At 44.8% G+C, this 24,970-nt stretch overlaps 1 protein-coding gene across 10 annotated transcripts in view; it reads right to left on the reverse strand.

Moving 5' to 3' along the window:
- The window catches only part of LOC124718930 (programmed cell death 6-interacting protein), a 147,802-nt gene that overhangs the window by 29,538 nt on the left and 93,294 nt on the right, over positions 1-24,970 (reverse strand). For 4 of the 10 annotated variants that reach the window (XM_047244592.1, XM_047244588.1, XM_047244587.1 and 1 more), the window contains exons 12-14: positions 24,489-24,701; positions 20,384-20,539; positions 10,978-11,122 (exon numbers count right to left, since the gene is read on the reverse strand). In XM_047244592.1, the coding sequence (XP_047100548.1) occupies positions 10,978-11,122; positions 20,384-20,539; positions 24,489-24,701 (514 nt within the window). Of the gene's footprint in view, positions 1-1,606; positions 1,772-10,977; positions 11,123-20,383; positions 20,540-24,488; positions 24,702-24,970 lie in introns of all 10 variants that reach the window. The other 6 variants (XM_047244585.1, XM_047244584.1, XM_047244591.1 and 3 more) reach the window with 3 other exon arrangements.

Here is a 24,970-nt window from a genome sequence, read left to right on the forward strand (position 1 = left end):
GAAACCTTTTACGTAGACTAAAAGTAGAAGAAAGAAAAAACTACACAGGCAACACAACAGATAAGCAGGAGGTATTTGACGGGCAGAGGAGGTGGAGTGGGAACAGGGATTCAGAGGAGAAAAAATAACAACTCTACATCATAAGAGAGCAGAATTTGAAAAACAGCAACAAAACTGACTTCATAAATAACTTTACACATGAAAAATAAACAAAAATAAATTTTAGGTAAATAATACTAGACAAGTACATTTACATACCAGCTTAAATAATCAATTTTTGAAAAATAATGTAATCGAATAGATAAAAAAATATACTCACCGAGTGGCTGCAGGAAAACACACACGTACAGGTATAGAAATTTGCAAGGTTTCGGAGCCAGAGGCGCCCCCCTCCTCCCCGCAGAAGGGTTGAAAGTGAAGGGAGAGGGGCGAAGAAAAACGACCCGTCACATTTAGGAATTGGGGAGAATTTGGAAAAGCTGCCCAGAACCCCAAATCGGGGGAGATTTACCGGACGGGATGCCGAGGACTTCTCGTCCCGCCCGGTAAGTCCCCCCTGACCTGGGGTTCTGGGTGACTCGCTAACTCTCCCCGTTCCCTAAACCGCACCGGTCTTTTTCCTTCACCCCTCTTTCTTGCCCTCTGTCCCTTCTGCCTAGAAGATGGAGCCACTGGCTCCGAAAGCTTGCAAATTTCGATAACTGTGTGTGTGTGTGTGTGTGTGTGTGTGTGTGTGCGCGCGCGCGCGCGCGCGTTCTTCTGCAGCCACTAGGTGAATAGATTTACTTAATTGTCTAATTACATTATATACAGCAGCTTAAATGAACTGAAACCACAGTGTTGACTACTGGTGAAAACTGCCAACAGTGGACAGAGTTCTTGAGATACACTGATCTGTAACTGAGAACACACATCCGAGGGCAGCAGAAGATGTGCTGGACTTCTCGTTTCCATTAGCATGCCTAATGTCACACTGAGCATTAATGTGGGAGTTTCAAATATTGATAACTAAGTCTCTAAGTCTGCAACTTGTGGGCAATTTTACCATAAATTGATCAAAATGAAAAGAAGGGAGGCACTAAACACTGTCCTCTGCTTTGAACAACTGTGAAGCAAAGAAAAAAAATTAATGGCTGTATTGGTTATATTTATATACCTGCAACAGTGTGCCAAGATATTGTGACACGACCTGTAAATAGGCACAGACAGGAATGATGCTACTACATACTTCAAGTGACTACAAACAGTGAAAAAGCTAACAACGTGTTCCACCTGCAGATCAGTTCTACTTTTATCGTGTTTCACTCCTCCCCACCGTGCTACCGCAGGGAGAATACTTACGGTCGAAGTCCGAGGCGTGAGACGCCAGACTGTCACGGTGGCTCGTTTGCAATTCTCCTCGTAATGCTGTAGGCATCGAATGCAGCCGAAGAAAAAATTTCACATAACTGCTCAAAAGGAAAGCCCCATTAAAGAAGTTAGCAAACTCGTGTTCACGAGCCCACAGCACACTTTCAGAATGAGAGATGGGAGGACGCGAGACGGTTGGCAGTGAGATGAATGGTAATGAGATAATTTTGAATCAGAAGAGAGAATTATTCCTTACTTCCTGTCTGCGGCTCACTCTTTCCCATGACGGTACCCACTGCCTCAGTGAATTTGCCATACTGCTGCTTCGGAATGTCCATCAAGTAGCCGGCCGCCTGCGTAATGCGCTGCTGCGTTTCCTCTTTAGTACGGACTGCCAGGTCTTTTACCCAAGTCAGGGTTCCTGCAAAACAACTGCAACTGCATTTCTGCTCCCGTTCCTCGGAATGCGCACGGCACAACTACGAACTAACCCTCGGTTAGTAAGTTATGCGACTCTGAACGAGGTAGGGAGCACTGTACAGAAATCTATTCTAAGATTCGTCTCCGAGCAGGACTACAGGCAGAGAAAAGCGGGCACTGTGGCTAATGCAGTCCAAAGCACGACAGAGAAATCCCTCTTCAGAAACCTGGAAACAGGAGTAGAAGTCGGGGAGGTACGTACTACGGAGAGGCAGTACGGTGACCGCAGGAAAGCGTAACGCAGTGCACAGATGAGAAGAAATATTTTTTTTGAAGCTTAAAATTGTGAGAAATTAATGTCCTCAAACTTTGTTTCCAAACAGACTAATTAAATGTATCAAATAAGGGTCTGTACAAAGTAATATTGAAGTCGCTCTCAGAGCCGCACAAAAAGCGGCGACTTATTTTACAAATGGAAGGTAGCAAATTGTTACAGAAATGGAAGATCGATTTGCTCTAGAATAGTTATCCTGGCATAAAAGCAATAACCCACCGCCTAAAATCCTGGCTGTGCTAAGCAATTACAAAAAAATAAGGGATGAAAACAATCTTTGAAAATATTATGTAATTGTATAGATAAAAAGTCTACTCACATGCACATATATAGGTATTTAAATTTGCAAACTTTTGGAGCCAGTTGCCCCTCCTCCTGGCAAAAGGGTTCAAGAGGGAAGAAAAACACATGAAGGAAAAGGACTGGTGAGGTTTAGGAAATGGAGAGACTTTGGAAAAGTCACCCAGAACCCCAGTCAGGGGAGAATTACTGCTCCGGATTAGAAGGAAAGACCGATTCTCGGGGACTGCGCCAGACGAGGTTTGAAAACCTGAGAGCTTAAAGGTGGAAGACAGGGTAATACACACACAGAGACTGCTGCCAAAACATCGTGCACAAGTTAATATTAGTAGAGACTAAACAGATACAGAAGACTAAAAGGGATAAAGAAACAAAATCAAACACCTGAAAGTTCAGGTAGGAATACCAACATTGTAGCAAAACACAGACTTCTACTTACCGTAAAGAAGGCACGTTAAGTTACCGACAGGCACAATTAAGATAGTTTCCTAAAGCTTTCGACAACGTTCAACAGTAAAACACACACACACACACACACACACACACCCATTCTTGTACACAAGCAAGCACACCTCATGTACACAAATTGGCCTACATAGAAAATGAAGAAAGTAACAGTTACCGCGAAGAAAAGCTGAGACTGCCACAAGGGTGGCAAGAACCGAAGCATATTTAATGTCAGTTCCCATCTGTGGAGTTCTGGAAAACTTGTGACCTGAAGGAAGAATACAGATGGCACATGTGGTGCAGCAGGCACTGATGCTGTAGAGGAAGTTGTGCTACAGAATATTGTGTGTTCCCAGTTACACCCTCTGCCTATGCCATTCATCCTAACCAATAACTCAGTGGTAATCATTTCGATGCAAAATGCTAGTACACAATATGTTGTTTCAAAAGTGGGTCTCCCTTCAATAGTACACGTTTAGTCTGTTACAGGACCGATATAGGTGGTGGTGGTGGTGGTGGTGGTGGTGGTGGTTGTTGTTGGGAGGGATTGGGGGGGGGGGGGCTGCAACAGCAGCAGCAGCAGTACCCTCCCTGACAAGAAATTTACCTGGCTTTGAACTTTTAAAAATGACCTCTGTAACATCACGGACAATATATAATGTGTCCCGTTTCCTCAGTCTCCTTTTTATAGTGTCGAAATCCTTATCGCGAGGTAAATAACTGGAAAGCAATGTCTAATTTCACAGAATTGATTAGGTGTAACAGAATCAGCCGTGAGCTTTCCGGCCTTCACACTCACGGCATACGTATACTGTATGTGTGTCAGTATCTATATAGTGTATGCAAAGTACACTGACAGCGAGTTGTCACGGATAAAACTCGTGTTGCACTGGAATTTCTGGTAGGAATACATTCTGCATAAAATCAAAAGACTACGAAAAGAATGTGGTCTTCTAATTTTCCAGTTTCTAAATTCTCACTTTGCAGAAGGGCGTAATATTTTCTGCCCTTCCGTTTACGTAGAAATGGCTCAGTCAGTGCTCTACGTTTTACTGCACCGTTTAACTGACGAAACCTCAGCTTTACGTGTAACTCCTCGCAGGCGTGCGCCGCTGACAGGTACCCTCCAAAAACTAACATTGTTTTTCAGAACACTGTAGTGTATACTAACTGGTGGACAGATACTGCTTTAATGTCATAATGTTCATTTACACTGAAATCCCAAAGAAAGCGATATAACCGTGTGTATTCAAATAAAGAGGTATGTAAACAGGCATAATAAGGTGCTGCAATCGGGAATGCCTATATAAGAAAAGGAGCATCTGGCGCAGTTGTCAGATCCCTTACTGCTGCTACAGTGGCAGGTTATCGACATCTGAGTGACTTTGAATGTTATAGTCGGCACACGAGTGACGGGACACGGCATCTCCGAGGTAGCGGTGAAGTGGACATTTTCCCGTACGACCGGAATCCGGTAAAACGTCATATCTCCGATGTCGCTGCCACAGGAAAAAGATCCCGTAATAATAGGACCGACGATACTGAAGAGAATCGTCCGATGTGACGTAAGTGCAAACCTTCCGCGAATTGTTGCAGATTTAGATGTCGGGCCACCGATAAGTGTCGGCGCGCAAACCGTTCGACGAAACGTCGTCGATACGGACTTTCGGAGCCAGAGGCCCACTCTCGTACCCTCGACGACTGCCGACACCTACACCAGACTGTCAAACGACTGGAAACGCGTCAACCGGTCGGACATGTCTCGTTTCAAACTGCATCCAGCGGACGGGTGTGTACGGGTACGGAGACGACCTCGTAAATTCGTGGACTCTGCATGTCAGCCGAGGACTGTCGGAGCTGGTGGGGGCTCCGTAATGGTGTGGGGTACATGCAGTCGGAGTGATACGGGACCCCCCATACGTCTAAACACGACAGAGCTAACACGTACGTAAGCATCCCGACTGACCACCTGCACCCATTCGTGTCCACTGCGCATTCTGACAGACTCGGACAATTCGAGCAGAACAATGCGATACCCCACACGTCCAGAATTGCTACAGAGTAACTCCAGAAACACTCTTCTGAGTTTAAACACTTCCACTGGCCACCAAACTCCCCAGACATGAACATTATTGAGCATATCTGGAATGCATTACAATGTGCTGTTCAGATGAGATCTCCACCCTCTCGTACTCTTACAGGACAGCCCTGCAGGATTTGTGGTGTTTGATGATGATGATGATGATGATGATGATGATGACAACGACGAGGACGAGGACGGTTGGTTTGTGGGGCGCTCAACTGCGCATCATCAGTGCCGGTACAAATTCCCAATCTTTTACTCAGTCCATTCTGGCCACTTTCACGAATGACGACGAAATGACGAGGACGACACACACACCCAGTCCCTGGGGATTCGTGGTGTCACTTCCCTGCAGCACTACACCAGATATTACTCGAGTCCGTGCTGCGGCACCCTACACGATATTAGGCAACTGTATCAGTTTCTTTGGCTCTTCAGGTTACATACGTAGTATAGGAGGCAACAGCAAAATCAGCATCACAAAATTACAGACAGATGCCCTTTTAAAAATATATGATTTGATTAGAAGAAAACTGGAAAGTGAACTGAACCGTGCAACTTATCTGCAAATTTGAGACAGGAAGCTTCACGATGTAAAACATGAAAACAGAACAAACGAGACAGAACAGAGTAGAAGTTAGGCTGGACTGCCAATCTGATAACCAGTTTTAAGTGGTATTTCTTTCCTAAATGCAGGTATCCATTCCAGTTTCTTCTCCTGTACGTGCGCATTCTGATACGGTGACACACTACTATTTTCCGTGCAGCTGTGTTTCTTCGTGCAGTGCAACCCTTATCACAATTACCACAAACATGTCACACACCATCACCCACAATATTAACAACAGAGAAGGTGAATTACTGAATAGGGAAGAACAATCGTAGTAAAACATTTAAAAACAAAAATAATATTAAAAAAGATGAAAACATTAAATGTGACAAACTTTTTATATGGTAAAATGTTTGCTTATAGTAACTTAAACAAAAACATACTTAATTCGTAACTGAAGCAAGGAAGGTTAAAGTTTAATATCCAGCCAAGTGTGGGTCAAAGGAGGCAGAACACGAGCTCAAGCTGAAAAGGATTACGAACGAGACAGTCTGTGGCCTATTTGGGGAACAATCTGATGTTCACTTCAGGCAATTTAAGTATACTAAGAAAAAACAATCGTTTGACTGAACCGGGATTTGAACCACACGACAACGTATCCAATATTCTCAACACAGCACCATCCGATCTGGATCGGCATAACTTTCTAAACTGTAAAACACGGTCTCAATCGCATTCATTTAATGTCGTCTGACAACAGTCCACTGGCTGAAGGTGTTAACATTATGCAGTCGTTCCACAAACACCTACACCTACAATTATATATAACACTCCGAGATTGTCGGCGAAGCGGGATAGTGGCGAGGGGTACGGACAGCGGTCTACAATCCGTGTCAGCCACTGAGACCACGACTCGTCTCTCGAGAGCGAGTTAAACTTTACAGATTTTATTCGCTGCTCACTCGGACAAAAATGTAACGAAACGGGAGACATTTAAAACAAACTATTTTAAAAGCAGGTTTCTGTACCGCAACCAGCAAAAGCGGCATGCACTTTTGTCGTCAGCAACTGTCAGTCAAAAGCCACGGCACTAACAGCATACGTGCACCAAAACAGAAAGAAAAAATTAAATTTGTGTACAGGTAGCAACTGCTATTGCCTTTTAGTCACACGAAAAGTGTGTTCTTTCCACTTAGTATATTTTAAAAATACAAAGATAATTCACACAATTAGAGCAATAGTGTAAATCTGCTGTTCGGCAGGGAGAGGAGGGAGCAGGGGAGCGTCCGGCGTGTGGTGAGAGGACTGGCAGAGGAGCGGCCACCTGCGAAGTGTCGCTGCACAGCTCTGTCGACCGGCTGCCACCTGCCTCAGCCCTCCACACTACTCTCGCAAATCTCGAAACCACTCGTGTCGCCCGGAATCCTCTCTCGTACGACGACCGCGGCACCTGTACGCGTCGAACGACTGTCACTCTTCCGGTTCGGTTTCGCGTCCTCCGTACCCCGTTCTTAACTCCAGAGCACACGACTCGAAGCAAAAAGATGGCTCTCCGGACCGAGCGAAATCGCTTACCAATTCTTATTCCTGCTGCACCGTGCTGTGAAATAACTCCCACAACTCACTTCTCAGAGAAGCTACGCCTGCCTTCGATCGAATCACATACTCGAGATTCGTGTTCTAGAACCGAAGTGGCACACGCCGGCTCTGCCGACAGTAGCCTCGCGCGCGTACTGCCCGTCGTGCCGGGCTTCCGTACGCTCGGCTGAAGTTGCGGGTGGCAGCGGCCTGATTCCTGCAGTGTCGAGCGACTGACACCTCGTGGCCGAATTTCGGAGCACGGTCACTGTGCCCTAACTCTGGTGTCAGTAAACGACTGCCCGGTGAATTTTAGGAGGAAGTAACGAGGTATACTACGGCAGTATAATTTAAGTTCAACTCTCACTTTTGATAGAGGAACACAAATATCGCACCACCGACTATATTACAGTGTCTCGTGCACTCGCACGAAGCGTTATCGTCAAAATTCACTGTAGAATAACTTTAAACCTGTTCAGCATCTCTAATGTATAAGATTTTTAAATAGAGCTCGATACGTAGCTCGACAGATACGGCAGAAATCCAATTATTCGGACTCCGACTGTCCGGATTGCTTCGAGCAGAAAGAAATTTGACTGGACTACTACTAAAGTGGTTGGTTTTGCTCAACAGTTATTACACTATAGAGTACAATATAGATTTCTTGATCATTCTAGAATCAATCGGCAGCAAACGTATTAAAAGACAAAATCTTCCCGTGAACAACGAATACAGTATGCACTGCGTGCAAGTTGTTGTGTTTGTGGTGCCCATTATTCAGTGCGGCCTACATCAGTCTGTCTCTCGACCTTAACACTCACGCCGATTTGTCACTATACAGTCTCTCTTCCACGTATTTAGTTTTGTATGTGTGTTTTAATTTACTGTGAAATATGTGTCTTATCGAAGGGAACTTCTCGTCTTATCCTCGGCAGACAAAACTAACAATTAGGTGTAGCGTGAATGGTTATCATTTAGCTGAGATGTTTAGCATGGAAACATTGACAATTTTTTATGAGAGAGAGGGGGAATCCTCAATTTTAATATTTATATCTCAAGAATGAAGATGTGAGTTCATCAAAGCATTGAAAACATTAAATAGGAAAAGCTGGAAGAGGACATATTAGACTGGATTCTGCAGCAGCAAGCACCAGGAAACCCTCTTCTAGAGCCTACTGTTTGTGAAGAAGCACGACTTTTAGGCGAGAAAAATAGACAAGTTTGCCTTCATTCAAAGTTGAGAATGGTCGGCTACAGAATGTCTGGGGAAGTCACGGTATCTGTGAGTTGGATTTAGGTGGTGAATAACTATCAGCAGATCCAAAAGCAGCAGAGAATTTTACTGAAAATTCGAAATTGAAGCAAAATCTTATGACCCTGAATTTTTATACTGCGTATGCGGGACAGAACTTATTTGGGAGGCAAGTAAGGACAGTGAGACCGTGCTGACTCTACGGGAAACCACAACATATCCCTTCTGCTAATGGCAAATTTGAGAAACACCAGTTCCTCATAAATGTTAAAAATTTTGCATCTGTTACAAGAATCAACCAAATGCCTGGGTTACTGCTACTTTCTTTCGAGACAAGTACAATTCAATTTTCATACCTGAAGCGGAAAAAAAAAACACCATAGGGAAAGAAGGTATTAAGGTGATGTTAATCCAGGACAATACACTCAACCATCCAGCAGCAAGCAAGCCTTCTACAGAGAAGACAGATGTTCCAAAAACACACTTCCTGCCGCCAAACATAATGAGTTCGCCGGAGCCAACGAACCTGAAACTACAGAGCGACATTATGGAGGACAACTGTTGAAGTTTTTAATGAACACATTGTGCCTCATCAACAAAAATTGTATGTAGAGGACTGTCTTACGTGGTGGCAGAAGCATGGAATTTGATGAAAACAACCATATTGTTATGATAAACTGAAAGGCATTTCAAGCAAAAGTGAGATACAGAAACATGAAGATGAACACGTGGAGGAAGAAAGAAGCAGCAGAGGAGAAAATATCACTTGAGGACGTAAGATCGTTTGGAAAATTCCTCGACTTTCGGTTGCAGGCCAGAGGATGTAGGTGAGTAGCTAGCGCGCGATTCTTTAGACCCAGGCTTCCAAATTTTCAGTGACGACGAAACTATTTGAAGTGTGAGAGAAGAAACTGCTCGTATCGTCACTACTCTAACACGACAGAGTGGCAGCCCGAGTGTGACCGCACGCAGCTGCTCACTGTCGAGCAGATGCGAGACAGCTCCACGAAAACAATTAAAGACAGCAAAACAACGGACTGACTGATGTTTTCAAGAACTGACAATTTATTTACATTATCTTGTTGTAGTCACTATATTAATATTACAATAGTAAGTTTTCACGATTTACCCAATTATCCAGATAATTGGGAGTTCTACTGTACTCTGAATCAGCTTTCGTTATTCAACAGTGGTTAACAAATGCATCTTTTAGATAAGAGTGCTACATTCTTTATAAGCGTGCTCGATGGCCCCGTGTTATTTTTGCACAAAATCCACTTTCGAATCAAACATTTTTTCTTTCTTTCTTTTTTCTGGATTCGTGGTTCAATTCTAATGCCATAACCAGAATGACAACACTTATGTTCATCTGGATACTCTGTCAAGTAACACTAGAATTCCGAGGGTGTCAAAGAAATACAGCACGAGCACCACTGCTGTATCTGGTGTCATGCCAGTCAGATGTGGAAACTGCTTTAGACTTGTGCTGTGTGGCTGTCAAAATGACAAATTCCACGATATCTCTGGGCACTAAGGTTAAGTGTGTGTGTGTGTGTGTGTGTGTGTGTGTGTGTGTGCTTGTGAATATGTGAAAGTTTTCTACTTCTGAAGAATGACTCCATCCGAAAGCAGAAATATTTCTGGAATTCTTTCTCATTGTGCCTGTAAGCAACTCAGTGCCTTCCATGCAATGATTGGCACTCTGTCTTTCCAGTGCTACTGTTAAAATGATATAAGAGGTGCTTCACAAACTAAAGTAACCGGCATAACGAGTATCGACCCGTCCCGACGTGACCGGCTCGTTAAAGCTGTCGCAGCTCACTTCCGCGCAGCTCACTTTCGACTGCGTCAGTCCAGTCGTCACTGCATCGAACCGCAGGGCGTATGCAATGCCCGGATTCACAACACCCTCCTGCAGTTTGCTGCCCAATTATCAGAAACCACACCAGTACGCAGAAAGATAGTTGCACCGAGGCCAAACACAGAAGTACCTCACACATTCAACTAAATATACATCTCAAATCTACACGGAAACACCACGGCGTACCGAGGTGAGGTCGACCGCCACTGCGGCGATCGTGACGGAATTTGCGATTCTCCTCATTTCACGAAGTCCGTGACAGATACGGTCGACAGAGAAAATGCGAGAACCCCACATTTCCAGAAATTCGTTACAATCCCGCCGACTTTACAGGTGTCCGTCAACAGTACTGGGACAAAAATCGAGTGTAGATCCATACGGGCAGGGCACCGAGTCTTATCGTGAAATCCTCGAACTGAACAAAAAATTAGAACTCGCGTTATCCCGTTTTGAAATGTTCCTACCAGAAGTCTCGACGACAGGCCGACAGACTCTCTGAAAATACAGATGGTTGAAGTAAGATCTGTACATTTACCACCTGTTTACTACCCCACTGACATACTGGAAGATACAGAGCGGAATGTCATTAAATTTTCAGGTCTGTGCTGCAGGAACTCCCGTTCAAGTTCGCCACTTATTTCGTTCTGTCGCACGTTACCGATCTCCTGTCAGATCGACCTGCAGTGCTTACTACGACACGGCCCGTGAGGTGACTATTACTGCCGACAAGTACAGGATTCGGTGGGAACGGGATCTGGGCCCCGGGAGGCGGGATGCGGAGTGCACAGCCAGAGTGCTCTACCTGCTACGTAGTGCTGCGGCACGGCGGGGGTCGTACCGATCGGCTGGCGTGTCGGGTTCTGCGTCAGGTCCTTCAGCAGCTCCTCCTTCTCAGTCTTGCGAGCGAAGCAGTAGTCTGAAATCTTGTTCTGGAAGACTACCAGCAGCTGAAAGCAATGCAAGTGCCTCATTAAAATACACTCACAGACGTATTACAGAATGGCAAAAAAATTAATCAGAATGCGCATTGTACGTGCATAAAAAACAAACGTGTTTACATACACACATTATTACTTATTCACACTGACGTGACGTTAATGCTGAAATGAAACTGCTGGAGCTCCTTCGTTACCTCAGCTGGTCCAAGTACTCTACTACTTATCCCCCCCCCCACCTTCCATACACCTCTGTCCCACGAATCCCACATTGCCGAGAAAATTGTGCCCCGAGCAAATAACCTGAATTGCAGACCACAGGGGACAAATAGGGTAAAAGCCCGTGTAAATAAATTTTACAGGAGAGCAATTTCAAAGAACGAACCACAATGATGCGTATGCCAATATTCCCTCCCATTTTCAGTGCGACATACTTGTGGCTGTAATTGTACAGCTTTTTGTAACGAAGATAAACACATGGCGGAAACTAGAGTTCACGATCTACTCGAGGGCAAAAGAGACGACAATTCTATTGTACGAACACTACGACTCTTCTATTTTATTTTAAATCTCTTAATTTACGCTTCAAAATTTGTCCTCTATATCTGCATACGAAACTGAGCATACGGGTTAATGTTAGAACAGTAGGGGAGAATAAAACAGCTATCTGTAAGAGTAGATTAGCCAATTCAAAATCAAAAACTTCCACGGTCAGTACAAAGCAATATGCCACCTGAGGACGTGCTGCTTCCTCCACACACTTGCACAGAAGATTCCCTTTTCCCAAGTGGTCTTCCAGTAAGGACAAAACAATTTTGCACCTATTAGCTGTGGTCACTCAAATGTCTTATCAGTGTTTAAAATCTCAAGAAACTATAAAAATATTTCACAACTTAAGTTAACAAGTGGGGGTGGAGGGCCGGTATATTTCTAGTCTTCTGGGTGACTTCCTGTGAACATTTTGACAAACACTTCATCAAAAAACATAAATAATGTCCTTAAGAATTCTCATTGCCTCACAATGACTAGGTCGGCCACCAAAATATTACGTGCATAAATGGATTTGTCAACTCTTTCGGAAATTCAAAAACGTGAAATTAATTCACACACCGCTCGTTACGATCACGAGATTATTCGTAACTCTCCGATGGCCGGAGTCCTATTCGCGTCACTCGTCACGCGACAACTCGTGGGCCGGGTCGCAGTGGCAGCTACACTGTACTGCGTATAGAGTATTTACTGCCGCTGTCTGCTCCCACCGCATCCCACTTTTACTGCACGAAGCATTACGACTGCCACTTCTCACTGAGCTGACATAGGAGATTTGTGTAATATTTTTTTTGTGTGCCTAATAATGTGCCATATGTCAGTTTCAGAATTTTTACAACAGATATTTGACTTCATACTCTTAGAGTATTGCCATTTTTTGAAGCTTACAGACATTAGAGAGACTCATATTACATGTGAATTTAAGATTTTTTGTTTACACAATTTTTGAGGGAATCTGACAATTTTTTTAACACTGCAAAAGAGAGTGGTGCACCGCGGCAGTCACCTGCCGACCGTATTCGTCGAGGGTTCGCCGCAACTTCGGTCTTCAAATTGGATGCCGACTAATTGTTATCAGATTATACGGTCCGAGAGACTTTTCCCCCACTTCCTTCAATATATGGGGAATCTTAGGCGACTGCAACCCACACTCGTATATAGCTACTGCACTAGCAAGAAGATACAAAAAAATAAAAAAAATTATGTACATCTATCAGCCTCCCATTTGTACTCCACGAAATATTCACTAAAACTACTACTACCCGTGTGAAGAAAGAATTACAGTTTACCGGCTGGCTTTAGAAGGGAACGTGACGACGAACCCCTCACGAGCTGTGAGCAAAATTACACAGAGGAAAAATGACCACTGTGCCTAGGATAAATAGATTTTACGAGAGAAAACGTCCATTCAGATTATCTCAGTGCACTGAAGAACACTTACCCGTGCTACAATTTCCACGAGATCTCAGCGTGACAGAGAAATTCGGAACAAAGGGGCATCGGGCAGGGAGATTCTGTGATGTCAAAGCTGTTTCCCAGTGTTCCGTACGACAGTTTCCAGGTCTCTGACTGGGCAAACAGTCTATGTAATACATCCAAAACACCTTCCCTCTGGTGGTGACACTGGACAGTTTGCATCCAGTGAAGATAAACTTCAACAGTGACTTATGTACTCAGCAGGTCACTGCGCAGTATACAGCAGGGGGCTAATCTGTACCGATATTACGGAACTTCTGTCATTTCGTTCATGTACAGAGAGATGGAAGAGGACTGTGTACACCGTATGTCCTAACCTCCCTTACTTTAGTTAATGCAGATATGGAGGAAAAACAAACCCACAATGTTCAAGTGCAGAACTAGTGCGCCGCTCAAAACAGTCGCACCATTTAAGTATCTGGGAGTAACGTCGCAAAGCGATACGAAATCGAACGAGCGTGAGAGAATAGTGGTAGGGAAGGCGACAGTCCCGTCCAGTTTATCGGGAGGTTCACCAGTAAAGGAGAAAGCACGCAGGATGCCGGTGCGACCTGTTCTCGAGTACTGCTCGAGCGTGTGGGATCCACACCAGGTCGGATTAAGGGAGGACGTCAAGGCAATTCAGTGGTGGGCTGCTCGATTTGTTACCAATTCTTTCAAACAATATATAAGTGTTACGGAGATGCTTTAGAAACTCAAATGCTAATTCCAGGAGGGAAGGCAATGTTCTTTTCGAGGAACACTATTGAGAAAATTTAGAGAACTGGCATCTGAAGCCAACTGCCGAACGATTCTACTGCTGGCAACTTACACTGAGCTTAAGGACCACGGAGATAAGATACAAGAAATTGGGTCTCATACGGAGGCATACAGTCATCTTCCCCTCGCTCTATTTGCGAGTGTAACAGGAAAGCAAATGACTATTAGTTTACACCATTCCCTTAAATGGAACAACACGCATATACAATATTAACAGATTTATTTATTCCTATTCAAGGATTCATCTATGGTATAGGAGTTGTCAAGGAGATACGATTTCAATTTATTTTTGAAGCTATTACTGCTGTATGTCAGACATTTTATTTCATCCGGTAATTTGTCAAAAATTTTTATAGCAACATATTTTACCCCTTTTTGTGGCAAAGATAGGTTGAGTAAAGGATAGCGTAAGTCTTTCTTTTTTCTGGTATTATAATCATGAATGTCACTAGAGTGAGATTTTCACTCTGCAGCAGAGTGTGCACCGATACGAAACTTCCTGGCAGATTAAAACTGTGTGCCGGACGGAGACTCTAACTCGGGACCTTTGCCTTTCGCGGGCAAGTGCTCTACCAACTGAGCTACCCAAGCACGACTCACGCCCCGTCCTCGCAGCCTTACTTCTGCCAGTACCTCGCCTCCTACCTTCCAAACTTCACAGAAGCTCTCCTGCGAACCAGGAGAGCTTCTGTGAAGTTGCCCTGACACGGAGCCAGCAAGCCACGCGACTCCAGCGCCCAACCCAACCGCCGACGTACCGTACGTTCCGGCAGCTTACAAAGAACATCCGTGAGGCTGACAGGCCAATAGCTATCCACATCGAGTGGGTTTTTACCGGGTTTGAGCACCGGAATGACTGTGCTCTCCCGCCATTGCGACGGAAAGATGCCATCGCACCAGATCCGGTTGAAGACGACGAGAAGATGTCACTTGTAGTCAGACGAGAGATGTTTAATCATCTGGCTGTGGATGCGATCGGGTCCAGGAGCTGTGTCGGGGCAATGCGCGACGGCACTGAGGAGCTCCCACTCTTTAAATGGGGTGTTATAGGATCCACTGCAGCGTGTAGCGAATGAGAGGACGTTCCCTTCCAGCTGCCATTTGAGTGTGCGAAAGGCTAGGGGGTAATTCTTCGATGCAGAGGCTCGAGCAAAGTGCTCGGCAATCGCGTTTCCGTCAGTACGTAGCTCGCCATTTACGGCAACACCGGGGACAGCTGTTGGGGCCTGGTACCCAAAAAGACGTTTGATCTTTGTCCAGACTTGGGAAGGTGACGTGTGGCACCCAATGGTGGAGACTTATCTCTCCCAACACTCCTCCTTCCGTCGTTCGATAAGGTAGCAAACACTGGCACGGAGCCGTTTAAAGGCTACGAGGTGCTCCAGGTAAGGGCGCCACTTACGTCACTGTAGAGCTCGCCGACACTCCGTGATTGCTTCGGCGACCACCGAGGGACTGCCTTACGCCTCGGGCACCCTAAAGAGCGAGGGATCGTGTTTTCTGCCGCAGAAACAATTGTGTTCGTCACCCGCTCAATCGTCACACCGATGTTGCCGTGTGGGGGAGATTCGGCGGTGACAGCACAGGTGAAAATAGATGGGAGAAGTCTCGGGCTGCAAATTGATAAATCGTATTTAAGAGCAGAGGTCAAATTGCGACAGTAAAGTTTCGACATCTCTGCCTCGGCCAGTAAGCACGGCACCACCCCGCAAGGGGTCACGGGCATTAAAATCTCCCAGAAGTAGGAAAGGGTTAGGGAGTTGGTCAATCACTGCAGCTAATACATTTAGGGGTACTACACCACCTGGAGGAAGATGCACATTGCAGACAGTTATTTCCTGCGTCGTCGTCATTCTGACAGCCACAGCTTCAAGAGGGGGTCTGAAGGGGCACACGTTTACTACAGACTGAGTTTAGGACATAAATGCAAGCTCCACCTGACACACTATTATAGTCACTACGGTTCCTGTAATATCCCTTACAGCCGCGGTGGGCAGGGGTCCGCACTGATGGGAACCAGGTTTCCTGGAGGGCAATGCAGAAAGCAGGTGTAAAGCTTACACTTGCCGTAGCTCGGCCAGGTGGTGGAAAAAAACCACCGCAATTCCACTGGAGGACGACATCGTGAGACTGGGAGGGCACGGAACATTCAATGAGGCAGTTTATGTCTCACATCGAGTCACCTGCTGCCACCGATTTATTGCCCGAGCAGTCTATATCCACTGTGCCTGAGGGTCTGGCGAGATCTACGTCCTCGGCGGACGCCAAAATCTCCAAATCTCCACCCCGTCCTGTCGCAGAGCTTGTAGGTAGTAGTGGTGTGGGTGGCACTGCAATTTCTTTGGTCTCAGGGGTTTTCTTTTTGGATTTATCTCGCTGCTCCTCGGGTTTCCCTGGCTGTGAGGATTTCACTGTCTCAGTCTCCGGGACTGAGGACGAGCGTGAAGCCGTACGACCAGCTGCTTTTGGGCTCTCCAGCCACTGGCGGGTGTCGTCTTTCCCTCTAGCAGAAACCTGGGAAGGGAGTGACCCGAGGGACTCCTTCCTAGCGAGAGAAGCCGAAGAAGACATACGCTTCTCCGGCTTAGAAGTGGGGACGGATGTCCCCTATGTTTGGAGGGGGGTAGCTCCCAAAGTAGCACTCGACGGCAGAGAAAATACTAAAATTTTAACTCTTTTTTGTTTTTCTACCAGTTTCTCGATTGTCTCTCGATAGCCGAAGCTTAAGGCAGACGTGATCTGATGAAGACGTAAAAAAACTTATTAGCTAGTCTCGATCTGATTTTAATGTGTAGACATATTGTGGAAGTTGTTAAGAAATTCGGAGGATGGAAGCAGCAAAGTAAAATAAATTGCATTTAATATCAAGACGGTTTTGGATACATTAGAAATTCCTGGACAATGAAACTTATCGCAAGATTTCGGAGCAAACTTTTCACGCAGAAATGAAGGAGATTTTTGAAGACCTGGACGACGCACGAAAGAAGACAAGTTAACCTGGTAAAGGATGAACTCTTATCTACGCCACTTCCCTCTGTCAGTTACATTTTGTTATTCTCTGTTTCTTTTCAATAATTTTTGTAGTGGAAATTGGTTTAACTTTTGCTCAAAAACGCCACAAGGACCACCCCAACAATAGCTTTTCTGTAATACGAAGTCCGATCTGCATTTCTTTCTTTCTTTCCCTTTTTTCACAGTCATTAACGATTTTAAAAAACCTATTTTCACTTACAATTCCTTCCCACCATTTTCAACCTTTTATTTTATTTTCTTCTCTTTATCCTTTTCTTTTTTTATTAACCACTAGACCTCAGTGTAGGTCAGTCTGTCCAGGGTCTTGTACTCCACGACTTTCCTTTCTTTATGGAGAATCCTGCAGTCAGGCGAGCAAGGCAGGGTATCGGGACGTGACGGGCGTCCGCAATCTCGGCACGTGACGCCGGATGTACAGCGGGAAGACATACGGCCGAACTTGCGGCACTTAAAGCATCGCATCGGGTGAGGGATACAGGGCTTTACATAACACCGTTAGACCGTCACCTTGACCTTCTCGGGCAACGTATCACCCTCAAAGGACAAGATGAAGACACCGGTGGCAACCTGATTATCCTTCGGACCCCGGTGGACACACCAAAGGAGGTTAGGTTAGGTTAGGTTAGTACACCTCGCCACTCTAAATTGGCGCGCAGCTCATCATCTGACTGCAAGAGAAGGTCGCTGTGAAATATGATACCCTGGACCATATTTAAGCTCTTATGGGGTGCGATGGTTACAGAAACATCCACCAGCTTGTCACAAGCGATTATCAATACTACATTATCTAGCTGAAGTTCACATGCACAAAATTTGCTTACTTCTACAGTTTTGTATTTATACCCTTGTTTTATGAAAATGCAATGCCTTCTCTATTCATCCTAAATCCACAAGTGTACGATGCTAAATTATACCCATTTATACTGACACTGTCCATCCCCACAGCTCCATGGTCATCAGACAGACAGAATATATCTACCTCATTTTTGTTTTTGAGTTCATCTAAACACACTAATAGCTCATCTACTTTATTTTTTATTCCCTCGATGTTTTGATGAAGTAAGTACTGCCCTTAGCTTTGTCCCTATTTACTATACATTCTTTATTGTTGTCTGTCTGGACTTCGGCTTTAACCTACTAGGTCTACAACTTTGCTTCCGCCATTTTTTCTCGAAGTTTGGGGCTTTATTGTGAAAAACTTACAAAAAAATTATGTTTCACAGTATTGCTCATCGCTGGCCACTACATTCTCCCATCTTTCAGATAGCGTACAAATCCCGTGGCGGAAGAACTGGGCATCTTTTGTGGGATCCACGAATCGGTTCCATTTTCCACTCGGGCATATGACGGAAGTGCCGGTCAGCCAGACTGTACGCCACTGATCGAAAAAGGTGGTAGTCGGGGAGAGCAACATACGGAGAACACGGCAAGAGGGATAGGACTTCTCATTTCGACATTTCCGTGTTTATTTTGACAGGTTTTGCGACACGGGATCGAGCACTGACCTGTTGCGAAATTACCTTTGTGTGTCTATCGCTTTATTGTGGCTGTGTGTGTTTAAGTTCTGGGCTCGACCACATCAATTGCTTTCGATAATGGTGTCCTGCGACTGTCTTCGTCTGTTTCAGTAGCTACGAAAACGATTTGTCTTCCCCCGCCATGCCAGTCTTCGACATCAAAATCATTGGTCTCACCCAGCATTTTAAGAGCCACAGCTGCAGATTTCTTCATGTTAAAGCAGAAAATAAAAACTTCCTGCAAATGGCGAGAAACGGGTACCAAGTTGACGCGCTTAATCGGAATAACCTTATGGTGCAATCACAAATCGACTAATATTTTTAAGGCATTATGTTTATAGATGCCTAAGCTTATTGTATTATACCTATGACCAACCACCTGAACCCCACTTGCCACTACTGCCGTCTATTGCGAAACGGCGGAAGCAAAGTTGTAGACCTCATAAAAAACCTGTCTGCCTGTACCCACTCACCAAACCGCTGCTGTTACCGTGCGTTCCAGTAACAAGTTGTTCTCGCAGCCGAGAACAAAGACTGTATCCCAAAATCAGTTCAATCTCGAGCAGAGTGAATGACAATCTTACACTCTTTATGTCACACATGAGAGTCACTCAGCACTGTAGCCACACAACAGGCGTATTATGACAGGGGAATAGATTGCAGAGGATCGGCACTCTACCGACTGTGAGACAGAGGAATTCTGAGGCATATCTGAGAGTGCGATATGTTCCATACCACGAGAAATTTCAGCCTTGGATAATGTCTATGTCCGACGGATTCCACACAAAAACAACCTCGTGCTATTCAGCATAAGGAAATAATGGAAAAATTCGACCTGTGAAATGAAAAATGCATGTACATCATCATTGCTGTTGCTATGGTCTTCAGTCCTGAGACTGGTTTGATGCAGCTCTCCATGCTACTCTATCCTGTGCAAGCTTCTTCATCCCCCAGTACCTACTGCAACCTACATCCTTCTGAATCTGCTTAGTGTATTCATCTCTTGGTCTCGCTCTACAATTTTTACCCTCCACGCTGCCCTCCAATACTAAATTGGTGATCCCTTGATGCCTCAGAACATGTCCTACCAACCGATCCCTTCTTCTGGTCAAGTTGTGCCACAAACTTCTCTTCTCCCCAATCCTATTCAATACTTCCTCATTAGATATGTGATCTACCCATCTAATCTTCAGCATTCTTCTGTAGCACCACATTTCGAAAGCTTCTATTCCATTCTTGTCCAAACTATTTATCGTCCATGTTTCACTTCCATACATGGCTACACTCCATACGAATACTTTCAGAAATGACTTCCTGACACTTAAATCTATACTCGATGTTAACAAATTTCTCTTCTTCAGAAACGCTTTCCTTGCCATTGCCAGTCTACATTTTATATCCTCTCTACTTCGACCATCATCAGTTATTTTGCTCCCCAAATAGCAAACCTCCTTTACTACTTTAAGTGTCTCATTTCCTAATCTAATTCCTCAGCAACACCCGACTTAATTCGACTACATTCAATTATCATTGTTTTGCTTTTGTCGTGTCCCACTGTTCTTTGTCGTGACAGTGCCAGCTGTCTCATAGCACCCCGAACAATTGATTACCCGACAGACAAAATTACCGCATTAACATCCAGTTCCCCATATCCACCTGCTTTATTGCTGAAATACTTCTTTTTGTTCTCTCATGTCAAATGAAAAACTTCTGGACAACAATTTTCACCACAGGAAGAAGCTGTTTATATCGTCCCAAACTCATATTTTTGAGATTCTGACAAAAGAGGGGAGGAAAACTTTTCAGAATCTGTAGAACAAATGCATGTGCAGATGTTTAAATTTTTAATGGCAAATTGTCTGAGAAACAAGTAATTAACTGTCCCCCACCCTCTTCAAAAAAATGTTTTCTTTACAGCAGAGAGGACAAGGAGGAGCACCTGCGTGAGGTCGTTGTAGAACTTGGTGCCCTCGCGCAGGTTGCCCTGCAGCTCGAAGAACGCGTCGTGGGCCGCTGCCAGCTGCTTCAGCACCTCCTCGCGGCGAGCCGCGGCGCCCCCGCCCGCCTTCTCCTTGCAGAACTCTTCGTTGGCTTCCTGTAAAATCGACAGTCGACAAAACGGAGGGTGACGGAGACCGACACTAATTTTAGGAGTGATAAAAGAAAATGAATAAGCTAGGAGAAATAACGGAAAGAGGGCGAGGAAGATATTAGGAAAAACAGTGACAGTAGAAACAGTCAATTCAGAAGAAATGGAAGTATACAATTGTACGGACAAAACTAGAGACGAAATTAAGGGTAAGAGACTTACGGCCTACGGGCATAGCCGAATAACGAGTTCTCGAAAGAAATTCTGAACGGCAGTTTGAGAAATTAAAAGACAAACACAGGAAAGAGCACAATAAAATTAACCCTTTCACTGCTACAGACGTGCTCTCCGAGGCGGACGCCGTCGAGGCTGTACCGCTCGCCACGTGCCGGTGTCCGTGCCGAGAGAAAGCGTTTCAGACGGTACGAAATGTATGTCGTCTGAGTTTTTGAAAACTCTTAGATGGACAAATTTGACTTTTGCGTATCTTACAATCGAATACCCGAAACAGAATTCGAGAATATTTTTTCGTTACCCACCGTACTTACTGCACGGCATCATTAAATAAAACGTTAAAGAGTATGCGGGGGTACAAACACATTGCGTGAATTTTGCTTACAGTTAATTTCAGCTCACACATTGCAGTGAATGAAATAGAGATAAGATATCAAAATTTAATTTAAAATTGGGACCAGAACGGTATCGCATCCCGTTCTCGAGTTACTGGGTTTTTATATCCGAAGGACAGTCCCACACTACGTGCCCGTTCACGTCCTCGCGCACCGCAAATCTGTCGTAACGACTGTCTTATCTCTTGAACAATTCTACCGACCGAAAGAATGTTTTCTGCAAACGGTAGCACAAAATGAGGTACGTACGTCGCAGAATAAACACTCTAAATTTCTTTATTCGCCAAGATACGGAAGTAACTCGTCCGCAGCAGTGACAGGTCGGCAGCTCGGGATACGCACAGACGTCCGCAGTACTGTAGGAGGCCCGAGCGGCACGCGTAGATGCATCCGAAGCACCTGGCGAACGTCGTAGCGCGACAGGTATACGGGCCTACGGCAGTGAAAGGGTTGAGGGGCGAGACAGTTTGCGGGAGAAGACAGTGCCACAATTACGAGGAAGAAAGTGACAGCAGAATGGAGGAAAGGAAAGTGAACAGATGAAAGATTGTCTGAGTAAGCACACAGCTAACTTCGTGGCTTAAACGTGGTCTTAGCTGGCCCGTAATTAAAGATAAGGATGGTGACATTATACAGAAGCCAATTCTTTTTGAGGAAGACAGTGTCCTCTCCACAATAAATATACAGCAAAGCCTAAAACTGTAAATATGCAGTGCTTAATTGCATCTTAATTGTCTACAAATGACATAAAATCATTATACGAGTCTGTGATCATTATCACTAGTCAATATAATTGATCATACCGATTTATATTTTTATAAATTTAATTGTTTAAGATAGGGCAATGCATTTTTAACGACTACCCTGCTACGTAACAAACCCGAAAAAAGTTAACAAACGTTTGTCAATTGTATAGACTCTCGGGCAACGCAAAACCTACTGACGCAATACGTGAAGGAATGATTCCAAGTGGAACTGTGATATGAGCAGGAAGCTAAATACATGAAAGTGTCCAAGCTCCACCACCGAGTTCAAGTAACTGACAGTGAAACAACCTTTGTATATTTATTATTATGCCTGCACTTATTTTCAGCACTATTAATAACTAGCATGTGCAATTTTTCAAAGCTTTGCTTTTACATGAGAAACACACACAGGAACCGAATAACAACAAACCTGGAAAAAGCAATGACAGACTACCTAAATGAAACAAGTTACTTCTATCAATAAGATGAAGTAGTAGTTAAAATATGTAATAAAAGCATGGACCACTGATACTTTCACATACTTACCAAAACTTTTTTGAGGAAGAAATTTAAAGGAGCTGTTGTTTTCTGAAAATTGTGGAATCCAATCCCACAATCAACACTTCATGACTTAGTTTTGTAGAAGATGTCTGGCTCATGTCAGCATATATCACCAAGCAATGAAAGATATCAAGGCCACAGTATATCAGTCCTTAAGTCTTGAACTAACTTAACTGGCATTAACAAAAAATATTTTTTCCTCTTTCATTTTTCGAGAGGCACTGGGTGGGGCCAACAAAAGAAAAGGGGGGGGTAGAAAGGGAGAGGGGGGAGGAGGAGGAGGAGGGGAGGGAGGGGGAGAGGGAGGGGGAGAGGGGGAGAGAGAGAGAGAGAGAGAGAGAGAGAGAGAGAGAGAGAGAGAGAGAGAGAGAGAGAGAGACGGGTGGGGCGGGGGAGGGGCAGGCATTTATCTAAAAACATTAAATGTTACAACAATTTCTTCAAAAGGAAAGGGACAGTTATCTCTCCCTTGCTAATGTTTACAAACAAAACATTCAAGAAGTTGATGTCTAACTGCAAGCTGCAAACAATGAATAAAAACAAGCAAAGGATTAGTACACTGCTGTAATATGAGTAATAGTTAGTGTGATGACACACTGAATTACGCGTCTCTTAAATATTCAAACCTCGTCCTACATCGAGTGCATCTACAGAGTTACGACCATCAATGTGGAACATTGCAGCGGGGAACTATACGTCGAGGTAGCACGATACAGTTAAGTGCTATTAATATTCTGAAACTTATCAAATTGTATCAGCTTTTGAGACTATCTGTAAGAAATTAGAACATTATTGTCGCGTGCACGTAACTCAGCACTACAGAACAACTTGCAGGACAAAAAGTTACGTATGAATCAGTTACTAACTGTGTGTGTAGTGCGACCTCATCAACCGATACAATAAAAAAGCAAGATAGTAGGTGAAAGCAAGGTGGGATATGTCAAACTCAGCAACATTTCCCAGACGACCACCAGTCGAAGACCACTGTCTCAGAGTTACCCCCACAAAATGACTGCCGCTCAGTGGCGTGTATCTGGAAAGGAGTGCATTTAAACTAATTTTTTCCAGATAATACCCGTCATGGCAAGGAACACACAGACAGTTATTAAACCACTTGGACAGTCCTGCTGTGCAGTCAAAGCTAGGCAAACTTTAAATTCCGTTTCACAGCTAGTTACATTAGGTGAAAATTTTCTGTTATACTCTGAGGAACACACTATCTTTTGGAACTAATAGTTTGTTCCTCGGGCACGAGAGGGGGTTACGTCAAGAAAGATTAAAAAGGAGGAGCAGGTCAGGTCAGTTGGACCACAGGATGACAGAACGAGAGTTGACAGGGGAGGGAGGGGGGAGTGTTAATTTGATAAGAAGTGGCCCAGCTTCAGTACACAGATAAAAGAGCAGAGTGAAAAGTAAACACAGATTAGGGCAAAGAGATACGAAATGTGCAATTAACAACTAGTACACAGGGAAAACAGCGAGAACAAATAAAGTATATTTATAATGATAAAAGCGAGGGGGACTTGTTAATGGAGATTAAGTTCAAAAGGATTGACGACCGGTGGAAACCTCGACGTAGGCATAACAGTCTAAAAATATAATACAATTCCACGAGAAGGTTACTGAGGTTAGGAGAATGACAAAAAGTGATGGGGGGTGGTACGGTGAGGATACTGAGGAGAAAAACTCATTTCATTTCGGGGATAGATTTGAAAAAATTGTAGCTTTGACGGAAGAAAGTATTTAAGTATTAAGGCATTTGGTGCCTGCGTTGCAACTGGTGAAAGGGGGTGGGGGAAGGGGGGAGGGATGCTGCTGCTGCTGCTGCTGCTGCTGCTGCTGCCGCGTATCAGGTACATTAAAGGTATTGCATCAATTTTTGAAGGTAACACGTGTAACACAGACACAATTAAATTGGAGAAAACCTCACTGCCAGACTCACCCGGACACATCTCTCGCAGAGACGCAGCAGTGCACAGCCCCCCCTCCCGACCCCACTGTCGGGGCTCCGGACCCTACCTGCAACTCGGCGACCAGCTTCTCCTGGCGGGCGAGGCTGTCCCGCACCTGCGCCTGCAGCGGCCCGAACACGCGGCCCAGGCTCTCCACGGAGACGGCGGGCTCGTCGATGCCGCCCTGCGCCAGAGCGGCCAGGAACTGCTGCCGCATGTCCACGGTCGCCGAGCGCAGCTCCTGCTCCACCACGTCGCGCTCCGCCTTGATCGTCTCCACCTGCGCACACCGCACACCCTGACACACTCGTCTCGGCGGACAAGCCGGCTCGGCCGAGCGGCCGTCTCCACTTGCTCTGCGTAGCTCCCAAGGTAAAATAGTGCTAATAACTCTCCTTTTTGCAATACAGTTTCCTACGTACAATTACCTAGCAAATATCGAAATCACTTCCAACATACTGTGTCCCGACAATACCTTTTACACGAATGGTAATTTACGTTTCGTCTACGCCTATCGCTACTCAGTTTTGCCGAGGAGACCAGCTCTGC

The sequence above is a fragment of the Schistocerca piceifrons genome, chromosome 10, assembly GCF_021461385.2.
Source record: "Schistocerca piceifrons isolate TAMUIC-IGC-003096 chromosome 10, iqSchPice1.1, whole genome shotgun sequence".
NCBI classification, from domain to species: domain Eukaryota; kingdom Metazoa; phylum Arthropoda; class Insecta; order Orthoptera; family Acrididae; genus Schistocerca; species Schistocerca piceifrons.